A 13,292-nucleotide genomic window follows, 5' to 3' on the forward strand; every position below is an offset into this window, starting at 1 on the left:
TCAATCCAACCGCGCGTCTGATCTTGCCTTCAAACTCAGTCCATTCGTGAGCTGAAAATCTAGGTAGCTTCTATCACGATAAAGGCAAAAGCGAAAACATACGCAGCCAAGACACACCGTGGGATATGGATTCCTCCAACATCACTACCGGGACTAAAGTCTCATACCCGTCATCACGTTATGGTACGCCCTCGCGCATGGAGCCCTCGAAAAGTTCATCATCTGCATACACAACAACATCACGGCCGGTACAGCCATCGCCATCCTTCTCTGCTATCACGCGGCCGGCTATGTATGCAGATCGGTACTCATGGGAGTATCTATCTAGAGATAGTATCGACTCACAACACCATTCTGGAACCGCAGTGGAGAACACTCCCAGCCGGCCACGATCATTTTCATACCCATACAGTACATTCATGAGCGATATGGATTCTATGCAAGAGCAATCCATGAATATGCCTGGTTATAACGAATACCTTGAGCCGATCGTCGCTCGGGTGGACGAGAGCAGGACTTTCTACGAACACCACCTTACCCGCTACACAGTCAAGACATTGATAGAAATTCGGCGAGTACTATGCACTGTAGTCTCAACTGTATGATCCGTCAGCCGACAGCGGAAGACTTCCTCAGACCCGACCACCCACTACCCGCGCCGCCACCTGAAGTGTACGATTCAGATCAAGACCTTCCAGTCATCGAACCAGACTCATATCTCCACGAAGATTTCAACAATGAGCACGAGCTACAACAATCATCCGCAGGCGTTCCTGAACGGTATCCTACGACAGCTAGTGTCAAACCTCACTCTAAACTCGAATTGAGGTTGAACAACAAGCGCTCTCAGTCTGAACTCATTCGACCTTCACACGTGCCTGCTCCTACGTACGAGTCGACAATGTCCGAGCATCACACCACGCCCGTACGTGTACCGGCCATCGGCGTTGACATGTACCAGCCAGCTCTGGGAGGCTTACAAACGCTTTCGGGTATACAACGTAGTAACTCGAAGCGTGATCGCATCAAGCGCTTCATGAGCGGTCTTAATCCCTTTCACCACGTACGAAAGTTTGGGCGCCAACAGAGGGGCTAAGAACGAAGGCTGGCTGATTGCGCTCTAATTGTCGCAAGTAATTTGTTGCGATATCTACCTTCACATCCAGATTGACAGTATGGGTCGGACAATCGATGATACTGTGGAAAGGGAACGTCGAGAGAAGCTTGGGATGCGTCGAAAGAAAAAGCTACCTATGGAAAAGCTCCGATGTTATAGCAATGCGACCAGTGTCTTCCTACACAACCTATTTCGTACTTTGAGTCGAGCCGAATTCGGAGAAAAATAGGAGAGGATAGAATTAGAATTTCATGCCATACATGACAACAGATTGCAAAGATGACGAAGACACTGATGGTGACACGACCATGTGATGTGACCCCACTAGCGTCACGATCGTACCTTCTCCCCTGACTCAAAGCTCACCTTGTACTTCCATCTACCAATACAAAAAGATGCATCAGCTGAGCAATTAACCATTATGAGCAGTAGGCATTGAAACAAAAGTCTCCGAAGCCAAGCCACTATCATCTCTTACAATGCCACCGTCCACTTCGCCCAGCCTGCAATGCGTGCGGCTGAACGGCCGTTACACCAGCACATGCCATTCACATAAACATTACTAATCTTGGCGCTCTCGCTGCATGCTAAATGATCAAACGTCGCTCATGCGCTGATTATCCTGAACACGAGCATACCCCATTGAGATATTCGACGCATTGTTTTCCCGTGCAGGAAGACCAAGATGCCATTCGGTCCCTTCGCCCTACAATGGCGCGCGCCAGATCCCAACCCACCACCTCCCACACCACTTCCTAACGGTATCATAAGAAGCTACATCCCAACGCCATCTGGCCCTCTCGAACTTCTCTCAGCCCTCCCTTCATCTCCATCTACCAAGCCACCCTTATTCTTTGCCCATGGCGGCTTCGGCTGCGCTGCCATGTGGGCTTCCTACATGCTCTTCTTCTCATCCCGTGGATACCCTTGTTATGCTGTGAGTTACCGGGGACACGGCGGAAGTTGGTACCCTGGGTTCTGGAACATGTATTTCACAAGTCGTGAGAGTATCGCAAAAGACCTTGTGGCTGGGATTGAAGAAGTCGAGAGACTCGAGGGTGAGAGAAGAAAAGCAGAGGAAAAAGTCAGGGTCGTGTTGATAGCGCATTCTGCGGGTGGTGCGCTGAGCCAGTGGGTGTTGAGTAAAGGGTTGGTGAGGGTTCAGGGCTTTTGCATGTTCGCTGCGGTACCGGGGTTCGGATCGTAAGTCCATCTCTGTATTGATGTTACTTGTACAGATCACTGACTGGACGATAGATGGTCATGCTACAAGTTTTGGGCTTTTTCAGCGCCGCTGAATATCCTCTACCGCTTCTTCCACCCAAGATACGTCTTAGCGACGACTAAGCAAGTTCACGACGCCTTCTTCTCGCCCTCGACACCGGCTTCTATCGTCGAAGACCTAGGACGTCTTCTCAGTCCTTACGAATCTATGGGCTGGCCGACGCAGTCACTCTTTCCGTTCGTTACTGGTCCAGATGTTATCAAGTCTACTACTGGATGGAAGCCCCGGAATTCGACCGGCGAGGACGGGAATGGAGTTACCATTGCGCCACGATTGTTGGTTCTGGCGGCTGAACTAGACGTTCTCTGCACACCATCAGTGTTACTTGATGCGGCGAAGCGATACCGTGCCGCGTTTCTTCATTGTGTAAGAGCTGGAAAGTTGGATGGCATCCTCGAGTATGATGTGCGTGCTACAGAAAATGATGATGAAGACTGGGACGGTATAAGATTCAAAGTGGTGAAAGGGGTAGCACATCATCTGCAGAATCATATTGAATGGGAAAGAGGTGCAGAAGAAGTATGGAAATGGACTGAGAGCCTTTGATTCCATGGCCTAGATTTCCCATCGCACGCGTGCTGCATACTGCTCGGCACATTGTACGCTTCACTGTCTGTTCAGTCAGACTGTAAATCAGGAGTCCAGACGGTTATTGCCGCTGCCACCTACTTGAACGTTAGAATAGTGTCAACCGCATAGTCGCTTGTCCTTCTCCTCAGCGGGTGTATGAGTAGATCACCAAGTAAGTTCATTTTTGGATTATGACACGTGTGAGAATGCAACGGTTGGTATTTGAAAGACGTTATCATAATTTCACTCGGCCGCTTGTTGCCAGTCATTTAATCCCTCAGCAAAACAGTATCCCTCTATTCAATGCCCAAGCCTAGTCTGGTGCTGGACGCGATCGTCTGTGTTTGCGGGGCGGCTTCGGTCGTGCGCTCTATGCATCGATGTTGTTCTGGATAGCGGTCTCGAGGGCCTTGGGGTTGGCACCAACGACCTCGGCAACCTTGGTGCCGTTCTTGAAAAGGATGAAGGTAGGCATGGCGCGGATGCCGAGATCTCCTGCGACGTCGGCGACTTCGTCGACGTCGAGCTTGAAGAAGCGCGCGCTGGGGTACTTCTCGGAGAACCTAGAGAACAGTTAACCATGGGTGGTATCCACGGCAAGGCGGAAACTTACTTGACGACCTGGGGAGCAATCACTTTACAAGGGCCGCACCATGTCGCGAAGCAGTCGACGACCATTAGGCTGTCCTTGACTGCCATAGCTTCCTCGAATGCACCCTTGCTACAATGCCAACGCGTCAGCCCGTGCCCAGTGCATATGACATCGTGCATCTCATGTGAGGTGCGATAGGAATTCAACTCACTTGGCGAGGTTATGTACACCCTTCTTGTCGTCGCTCATCTTGGCGGTGTTGTGGAAGAACTTCTGGGTGAAGAGTGGTCGGTAGAGGTTTGCGGTCGATGTGGGGTTGATAGCTGTTTGCAGGCGCGCAGATGTGAGCAGTGTTCTGGTGGCTCTGAAGGACGACGGCGCAAACATAGTATATGTAGAAGCGTGGTAAGACAGCAGGGGAAGGCGATTTCAAAGAACTCGGCTGATGGAATCAACTGGCCGCTGTTGCCGATAACAATTCTGATGCGCTTATTTTTCGGCAAAGCCGTTTGAGTCCCTGCGCAAATCGAAGACTCGCAGTGACGCCGGGGGAATGTAAGCGGAGATATGGAGGGAATTACTTACAATATCGAGGAGTTGCGTGTGTTTGGGATGGTCGATGGAGTAGGGCTTCTAAAAGGTTCTTAGATCTGGCGTTATGATGATAAAGCGCGGATTACTGTACACTTGCGGCGCAGAGGGGCTGCGATGATAGATGACGTGCTTGCCCGACCGCCCGATTTGCCCCACTAGGGTCTGCCTTCTTCGTTGGGTAAGGCGACGGCGGCATGCTTCCTCTGTGCAGCCTCTTACGCCCGATACGGCGGACGAAGACAACAGGAACAAGTTCGCTGTGTTGTACACTGTGACCATGTCGCAATTGACCTTGTGTTGCGCGAGATTTCAAGCTAGATTCACTACCTGTGCATTCCACAGGAGCACCACGTGGAGCAGTCCAAACACGTGCACACTACGTCACAGAATCATGAAATGCTTTTTGGAGGTTTAATGATGAAATATACAAAGCTGATACAGCTGATTTAAACTAACCTCTCTTCATAAAGAGTGGTGGACGCAGCGTCTTCTCGACGCCATGTCCATGGTATATGCCCTAAACCTTATACAATGTGACGGTCCAAATGACCCAAATCCGGGCCTCGAGCCCGTCTATATACTACAGATATTTCCTTACACGCCCAGAAAAACAGAACCCAAAAATAGGGTATCACAGAAGTCGCCCCAGGCAGCTTGTGGTATCACGCAGAAAAAAATAACTCTGAAACAAATGCCAACGCCACGCTATGCAGTCTGGAAGATGATTCAAATCCAGTAGAGTAATCTGAGGGGGGACATCCATCCGAAGAGTCAATTGGTCCAGGAACGCATGCAGCCAAGCCAGAAAAAGCAACAGACAGGTAAGGAAATCCAAACGAGTGGCTATAGTTGGAGGAGAGACTGGTAAAGAAATGTTGAACGAGTGACAGGATACAAACGAAAGCAAAATGAATGGCGTGGCTGGCATGCATGCGTGTTCCAGGAAGAAATCAATCATCAAAATGGGTATTTTACTCCTGCTCGGACATCCTACTGTGCGACCGGCCGTGTACTGGTGTGCTCGATCGCTTCTGAATATCCAGAAGTCTTGCGGAACCAACGCTGAGATGACGAACGTGACCATGGCCTTTTCCGAGATCGACACTCTTAGCGCGTTGTACCAGCACTGGTTCGGTTTCCGACGTTGGGGACGTTGGTGAATCCGGGTCGGATGACCCTTGGCCCATATCGGCAACCTTGGATGATTTATCCTCAGTATCATCGAGGAACATGCTGAGAAGACCTTCAGTCGACCTGACACGGGGTCGGCGGTGAATAATAGTAGGCTGGCGGCCGACACTACTTTGGACGAATTCTTCCTCCTGACCAGACGGCAGTTGTGCGGACGGAGGCGCAACCTCCTCATCGGATTCAGCCGCAGCATCTAGTCTCATAAGCGTACTGCTAGCCTTACGTCCCCGATCATCGCTTGAATGAGGGGATCGACCTCTGTGGTCTGGCAGCGGCGTCAGTCTCTTGAAGTATTCATCATCGGCCATGCCCAACTCCTCATAGGATGCATTGAAGTCGTCATTCCGTTGCGGAGCTGAAGACGTCAGACTGGAGCGTATCTGCGATCTGTTTGACGCTCGCTTCGGTGGTCGACCAGAAAGCCACGATGCCTCAGAGTCGACCGAGGCAAGTGATTGTGACATGACGTTGACAGGTGCACTTGGACTGACTGGAGAATCGGATCGATCTCCCGGAAGCGACCCAACATGGAGGTCTGAGAGATGCTGGCTTCTGCGCCGGGCAGCAATGATGCTCGTCGAGGGAACTTCTGGTGACTGCACGCGAGAATCCGGGGGTGATAGAGGGAATTCTGGTAGATCTTCCCTGAATTTGGACATTGTCCGCCGGGGCACGCTGGAAGGTCTCAGGATCTGGATAGGTTGGGTAGGAGGTGCGGTTCCAACCAAATGAGGCGGGAGGGGTTGGCGAGACATGGACTCTCGCGAAGTGTTGGAAAAGGAGATCTCGGATGGCGTAGGTCGTGCTTGGTCTTGCGAGTTGCGTTTCCCTCTTCGGAAAAGTGACGCAAACACACCCATACGTCTGCCCTCTGAACTACGCCGGCGTGTAGAGGAGCCCTGCTTCGACGTGGCAAAGGTGTCGGTGGTGTCAATAGGGTGCAGCGAGCCGCTTCGAGTGGCATCGTGCCCATGCTCAACAGACTCTACAGGCGTATCGTTTGCAAGCTTCTCTGAGATGAGTTCTGGTAGGATGGAGGCGTTGGATGGTCCGCGGGTGTGGACTTGCGCCGAGGCGCTGCCTCGTGAGTAGCGAACTTGCCGGGCATTGGATACTACAGGTTCTTCGGTAGGGCTTTCCAGCGGTGTCGGCAGTTGGTTGTTGACCTGAGCACGAGGTGTAACGGGCATCTCTAATTGCTGCGGCTGAGGTGGTGTAGATGAGCGGACACCTTCCATAGGCATGGGCGCCTCTCGCTCGATACCGAGACCGACCATGCCTGTGCCCTCCTTGCGGGGAGTTGCAGGTGTGCCTCTTGCTTCAATGGCATTTTGTTTCTCTGCACGACGTTCTAGTCTTCGCCGTAACCGTTCTTGGTCGGCCCTGGCCTTCTTTTCTCTCCGCCTCTTGTCTCGTTCTAAGATGTCGCGTAGTGCTCCGGCGTCGAGTTCGTCGGCGAGATCGTCGATTCGGCTTGTCCTTCTGCTCGCTTTCTCGTCTGCACTACTGCTAATCGGTCGGCGTGTGGATTTCTCGCTGTAGATGTTGGGTGACATGCGGTCACTGGCGTAGTGGTTGGAGCCAACTGAGACGCGGATGGTTGGCCGGGGTGAGAACATGTCGAGTGCACTCACTCGGAAGGCACGGTTGTCTGAGTTGCCAGACATGGATGAATGGATGGAGTTTTCGAGGGGCAGCGATACGTTTGACGTGGGACGCTCGAAGCGGTGGTTTAGGGCGCCCTTGACCTTCTTGCTGTCTCTGCGGAGCATGCCGCCAGAGTTGGCAGCGGGACGTTTCTGAGGCATGGGAAATGACATGGCGCGGATCTCCTCCTCGCGGACGTGATCATGTTCTTTTCGCCTCTTGCTAGACTTGCTGCGGACCAGGGAAGAGTCGGTAGCCAGATCCCTGCGCATGGACTGGGGTCGCTGGAGCTTGCCACGGTCCTTTGCAGAGGGCGGCAGACTGGCGTACGAGTGCGAGGAGTGGAAGTTGTAGGGGATGCCGGCGTGTTCCTGCGTTATTGGGCGCAGGTGCGGGCTGTGAGCCAGGCGGTGCTGGTTGGGCAGGGCAGTGATGTCTTCGGCACTCGACGGGGGCCACTCTTTTGCAAAGGCGGGTTCGGGAAGCGTCTTTTCAACGCCGCGCAGCGAGGCGGCAGTGGAGCGTGAACTACCCCTTCTGCGGCGCTGGCGTTGGCTGGGCCCTCGCCGCGGTCCATTGCTCGTCTGAATCGTGTTGGTTTGCTCTGCGACAGGCCGCTTCCTGTCTGTAACCTCAGTGGGTCCGTCTTTGAATTTAGCGGCCTTTCTGCGTCTTCGCCCAAACGGCCACATGGAGCTGCGAATGCGTGGGCGCCAGAGCAGCGGCGACTGGAGAAAAGAAATACGGTTGAGCGTTGAGTCGCGGCCGTCGCGTTAGGCGGCGCGGGCGTGACGTGTGCGTGATAGCGATAATGCGGGCTATCTGAATACGGGAGTGTCGCTGCACGGTCGGTTGGGCTGCATATTGGTGGGCGGGCTGGATGGGGCGACGGGTAGCCCTTGGCGCGAACGTTGGAAGCGGATGTGAAAGTCCTTGTGTGCGGATATTAGGAACGGCGAGGGAAGGAATGTGAATGGAGTAAATGGAGCGGGAGCGAGGGAGGACGCCGGTTGTGAATGCCTGCCACGGCCTGAGTGATGTAACGGATGATCCGCTCGTACTCCTAACCGGCTTGCAGGCTTGCAGGCTTGCCTTCAGGGCTTGGTGGGCTCGACCCTCGCTGATGTCGATCCCCACCACGAGGCACACCAAAATAACTTTCTTTTGTTTCGGGCATTTGCGAGGCCCTGTCCACCGCGCGACTGCAACTGCTTTTACTATAGTCTCGTTGCTTTGCTTCTTCTGCCTCGATGCTCTATGCTGCACACGGCTTCGTCGCTGTGACTTGCACCCCTCAACACTGAACCATCAAAAGTCCGTCACCACCAAACTCTGGCACGCTGGCCGGTCGATCTCTCGATGGCGGCGCCGATGAACTCGGCTCAAAGGCCCTGTCGTTAAAAGCTGCCTAGTGTCTTCTCGACACGAACGCCCGAACGCCACCCACACCCAGGAGCTGGGCCTCGCTCATCAAGCCGGCTGCCAATCACGCGCCTCAGCCTGCCCAGGACATCTTCAGGTCAATCTCTCGACCAACATTCTCAGCTGGTCGCATGGCTACGAGCCACTTCCATGACGATGTGCTAGAAAAAAAAACACATCTCGTTTGGTCCAAGGAGTCTGCAGTGACAACACACCTCGCAACGGTACGATGCATAGGAGCGTGCTGCGGGAAGTATCGAATATCGAAAACTCAGCGCGACATGGACAGCCACGTCGGTCTTGCAGGCCAACGGCCCAATTGTCTAACCAGGGACTTTGAATCCTCCTGCAGCTGTCCCAGTCAAAGGAGCGTCGACAGCAACGTCGTGCGCTCCTCCACTCAGGTACCCGTGTCTCGAACATGCACCTTTCCTATTCGTCATGCGGGGGGTTCCTTATCGCTGCGGACAGCACCGTTGTCGGGGCGGGAAAAACGGCTAGTCACATGCTTGGAGTTCTCGTCGGAAAACTAACGGCTCTTCCAAGACTCTCAGGCCGTGAAACCACCTAAGCGTGGCAGGCTCATGTTTCAAGTGCACGATGCTGTGTTTTATCGTGTCTTGCCCTATCTGTATCCTCGTGCCGGCTGGTGCAGTACGTATACTTGGTTCCGCTTCTTGTGTTGTTGGCATTTCGCTGCACCCGTGGACGTCTTGCTGCAGGGAGCAACGAACGTTTCGACTACGTCTGGCGTTCCAGATTTGCCTTGTCTGGGGAAACGCACAATGTGCCGTAGTGAAAATCTATACGCTTGCACGCGTCCAGATCCAGCACTATCGAGAGATCGGCGCCTAACCTCAAGGCTAAACTTACCCACTTGTCGTTCTCACATGTCAATCGAGTAGTTCGAGCACGAAACGCACTATTAAACTTCGAATGTAGGGCTGGTGTCATCAACCCCTAGTCCGTCGCGTCCATCGTCCACGAGCGGAAGGTTTGGGCGATATCTTGGATTTTGGATCATAGTAGATGCAGGGAACGCATTAGTGAGGTTCCCGGTACCGAGACATGAGTCCGCCCCGCTTGTGAAGTTTGATCATGAGGCAGAATATGGCCAATCGAATTGGGCGTCCTGCGATCTCCAGTGGTACAGACATGTTCACCAGTGCATCGTGTGAAGAGAGCTCTTATTGCAGATGGTGTGTGCACCTTAGGTTGAGCATGGAACTACATCTCGCCAGACTTGCGTTCTGTAAGCATTGTCTCCTCGCCAAGTTGGTGTAGTTCCTGACCCTTAGTCCTCTGCTTACTTGAGATACAAAGATTTTCTAGTGTACTGTTCCAATTAACCTTGATACTATCCCTTCGAGCGACATTATCTGGTCCCAGTATTGACATCTGAGCCCATGCTATAGGTGAAGATACCGACACAAAACGTATTACAACTCACTGTGTCCGTTGTTGTCATGTACAAGAGCCCGTACACATACACAAACCCGCTTTCTCTTCCCATGTCTCTAGTGGAGGTGAAAGAGCTCAGCGTAGATCCTATGTGTAAAACTTTTGTCATCATTTACTTGTCCTTTACGATCTTCAAACTACGACGTTTGCCATGTTACCTGCATCCCACAGTAGCCACCCATGCTGAATAGTAAGGATGATACTGCAGAGTCTCAAGTCGGATTGCAGCATGAATAGGTGTTGTGATTAGACGTATACCAAACCAGTTGACTGTCGGTACGATTGTCCATAGAGTTTCCAAATGCATGCAAAGATCCTGAGGATATTCTTGGCTCAGTTCTTTCGCACTTGTTTGATCAGTCTGCTGATGACCGAGTACTCGATGACAATTAAAAATGACTAGAGGACCACCATCAACTCACTTGCAGGCCTAGTTGCTATGTATCCATTATCCCCATCACTATTCACTACGCCTCTCGGGGCGGGAACGGAAGATATCTTCCATGGTAAAGGCCATAGGAGCAAGGGCGCATACAGCGGCTATGCGCATTGCACATCTTGTACAAAATGATGGAGAATGTATGAGCTGTCGGTGGAGTTATGGATCGATGCGCTGTTACGCGATACTGTATCCGGAAGGGCGGCACCCGAGGTTGCTCCTTCCATGCCAACAAACCGTTGGACCCTGTAAACAAACACCGCCCACCGCCTGAATATCACCACCCCACGATAGCGAACAGCCCGACACCGTACGACTGAGACACCCACATCCGACTAAGATCGCGCAATAATTCAACATGTCTTATAACGGGCGCATGAGTATGGCGCGAACGACTCAACACAACCAACGTGCGCCGCCCGCCAACGAACACGACGCATTCATGACCTTGGTATGCGCGCAAACTCCCTCTGGCTTTGCGCATCACTAACAGATCTAGCCCGATCATGAAATTGCCGGCTGCATCTCGGACATCGGAATTCAGTTCTCCGTCTCAGACCTGCAGAAGCCGAATCCCCAGATCATCCAGAAGGTTTTCGAATGGCTCGCCGAGCTACTTATGAACACGACGCGCGAGGTCGTTGCGCCGGCAATGCGCGCTGCCGCCGAAGACATGTGCGGGGGCGATGCAGAGAGGCTCTACACGAGCGACACGAGGGATCTAATGGCCTTCTTCGTCATTCTGAGGAAACTTCTTCGCGAAGTGAGTGTCTCTAAAATCGGGCCTTTCGGCCAGTATTAACGACTTCAGTGCGGCATCCACGACTTCACCTTCAACGACCTCTACAAGCCTACCCACGGTCGCCTGGTCAAGATTTTCTCTTACATGATCAACTTCATCCGCTTCCGGGAATCACAAACCGAGATCATAGATGAGCACTTCAACAAGGCCGAGCGCACGAAACTACGAATCGAACAACTTTACGATGACAAGCAGGCAAAGGAAATGCAGTTGGCTGAGCTGGAGCGCAACCGTGCCGCGACGCAAAGGCTGATGCAAGAGAAGGAAAAGCGCAACAACGAGCTCAAGAGCAGGCTGCTGGAGTTGAAGAGGGGTCAAGAGGCGGTTGCAGAGAAACTCGAGCGTGCCAAGACTGAGCAAGACAGGCTGAAGAAACTCTTGCAACAGAGAGTCGAGAACAAGGAGAACGTGCAGCGCGAGGTAGTGAAATTGAAGCCCTACACACAACAGAGCCCAACAGCTTTGGAAGAGTCGCTGCGGGACCTAAGCGACCGGCTCACTGGGGACAAGACTCAAATCGACATGCTGGACCGCCGTGCTCGCGCCCTTCAAACATCCACAGACTCCTTTGCTGTAGTTGCCACCGACGTTACTTCATGCACACGACTACTTACAGATGTACAAGCCGATTTATCACGCGAGGAAGAGGAGTTGGCAAAGGCATCAAGGCACCGAGACGCATTAGCAGATCGAAGCAACAACGTTCGCGATGTGGAACGACAAGAGCGCCTCCTACAGAAGCAGCTAGGCAATATCAACGCGCGAACAAACAAACTCAAGACCAAGGGAGACGAGGAAGCAGAACGTGCGCGCAAGCGGATGGAGGAGCTACGAGAGACACACGCAAAGTTGACCGAAGAGCGAGGTGAGAAAGGGCGTGAAATGGAGAGGAGGCGAGTACGCATTGAGCAGACGGAGAAGAAGATGGCCGAGCTCAAGGACAACATCGAGAATGAGGTGCATGCTGCTCATGACGAGTACATCAAGATGGAGAGCCACATCAAGCTCTACATTACGGAGATGGAGCAAAGCATCTAAGGCCGTTGTTGTCACGTATAAACAAGTTACGTCGGCGTTTGGAATCTTTTTCGATGATACCAGGTTGCAGGGCTTGTGATACCATTTAGTTCTGATTTAATTACTATTCTCTCTCTCGCTATCCGGCCCTTCTCTTGTGACTTGCAGCCTTTCAAACACATCATCAAGAAAGCTACCAAGGTTCATGAACTTACATTTACAAAGGACAGCGCACATCATGGGTCCATCGTACGTCACTAATGTTAGCACACGTAATACAGGTTGAGAACAACTATGGATCAGGGTCTTTACCATATCCAATACACCATGTCGAACGGAGGTATCTGCATGTGATCCGGGAGACGACCAGCTGGTCTCATAGCTACACAGAATGAAAACTGTAGGGTAACATATCAGACTTCCAAGTTGCACTAGAGCTTAGAAAGCTATTTGTGAGTTTGACATGACAGTTCAAGAGATGTACCTCTTGGTGTTGCGAGATTGTGTTGGACAGCAAGTGTTTCTACCCAAGTAGGTACGTACCCTGAGGTCGTACCACGGGATTGGAAATAAGGGACGACCCGTACCGTGCTACATGAACCATCAATAGAGTTTTCCCTGATGCCGGCTGTGACTACCGCTCTGGTGCAGGGCCTTTTGGTAATGCGACTTGTTTGACTCAAAGCGGGGTTTTGTGACACCTACTGGCGAAAAGTCGTCTATGCTTATTGTAAGGGATGAAAATATTTTCAAGACAGACTCATGTGAAGCGGCCCACCACCATAGTTTCTTTTTGGATTTGTAACTGCAGATGTTGAGAATGCCGTGGTGTCGCGTGCATCAAGTCTGCGGCCAGTATCACTACCGAGCCTGCGCAACGAGGCGGTGAGGTGGGTCGCCAATGGCATGGTCTATATCCAGACGCTCATTGCTTGACCCAAGATAGGCATCCAGTCTGGAGCCTCGGCCGCACTTTCTCCAGGTTTGTGGAGAGAAAACAGATTGAGAACGGAAAAACGAAGTCTACTCCGCCTTGTGTGCAGCAAAGCAGAGTCATTTCGTTGGCCACCGCCAGACGGCAACCCCACATGCGAACAAAGGTGGCTAGCGCAAAGCTACAGACCCGATCCCGGCCCTGCGCTTTCATCATCGCTC

General features: G+C 52.4%; 5 protein-coding genes across 5 annotated transcripts; 3 read left to right on the forward strand and 2 right to left on the reverse strand.

The window, feature by feature from the left end:
* Positions 1-580: 580 nt before the first annotated feature.
* Positions 581-1,096, forward strand: ALTATR162_LOCUS6550 (uncharacterized protein; the record flags this gene model as incomplete). The annotated part of the gene is made up of 1 exon (XM_043314172.1): positions 581-1,096. The coding sequence occupies one exon, from the start codon at positions 581-583 to the stop codon at positions 1,094-1,096; it is 516 nt and encodes a 171-aa protein (XP_043170107.1).
* A 706-nt stretch (positions 1,097-1,802) lies between these two features.
* ALTATR162_LOCUS6551 (uncharacterized protein) lies at positions 1,803-2,948 on the forward strand (the record flags this gene model as incomplete). Its single annotated transcript, XM_043314173.1, has 2 exons — positions 1,803-2,320; positions 2,375-2,948. 2 exons carry the CDS (start codon positions 1,803-1,805, stop codon positions 2,946-2,948), a joined length of 1,092 nt encoding a protein of 363 aa, XP_043170108.1.
* A 394-nt stretch (positions 2,949-3,342) lies between these two features.
* Positions 3,343-3,951, reverse strand: ALTATR162_LOCUS6552 (uncharacterized protein; the record flags this gene model as incomplete). Its single annotated transcript, XM_043314174.1, has 3 exons — positions 3,343-3,535; positions 3,586-3,693; positions 3,776-3,951. The coding sequence occupies 3 exons, from the start codon at positions 3,949-3,951 to the stop codon at positions 3,343-3,345; spliced, it is 477 nt and encodes a 158-aa protein (XP_043170109.1).
* Positions 3,952-5,129: 1,178 nt separating this feature from the next.
* Positions 5,130-7,688, reverse strand: ALTATR162_LOCUS6553 (uncharacterized protein; the record flags this gene model as incomplete). The annotated part of the gene is made up of 1 exon (XM_043314175.1): positions 5,130-7,688. One exon carries the CDS (start codon positions 7,686-7,688, stop codon positions 5,130-5,132), a length of 2,559 nt encoding a protein of 852 aa, XP_043170110.1.
* Positions 7,689-10,676: 2,988 nt separating this feature from the next.
* Positions 10,677-12,158, forward strand: ALTATR162_LOCUS6554 (uncharacterized protein; the record flags this gene model as incomplete). Its single annotated transcript, XM_043314176.1, has 3 exons — positions 10,677-10,769; positions 10,818-11,081; positions 11,130-12,158. The coding sequence occupies 3 exons, from the start codon at positions 10,677-10,679 to the stop codon at positions 12,156-12,158; spliced, it is 1,386 nt and encodes a 461-aa protein (XP_043170111.1).
* Between the last annotated feature and the right edge of the window lie 1,134 nt (positions 12,159-13,292).

This window comes from Alternaria atra (genome assembly GCF_907166805.1).
Source record: "Alternaria atra isolate CS162 genome assembly, contig: 25, whole genome shotgun sequence".
In the NCBI taxonomy this organism is placed as follows: Eukaryota; Fungi; Ascomycota; class Dothideomycetes; order Pleosporales; family Pleosporaceae; genus Alternaria; species Alternaria atra.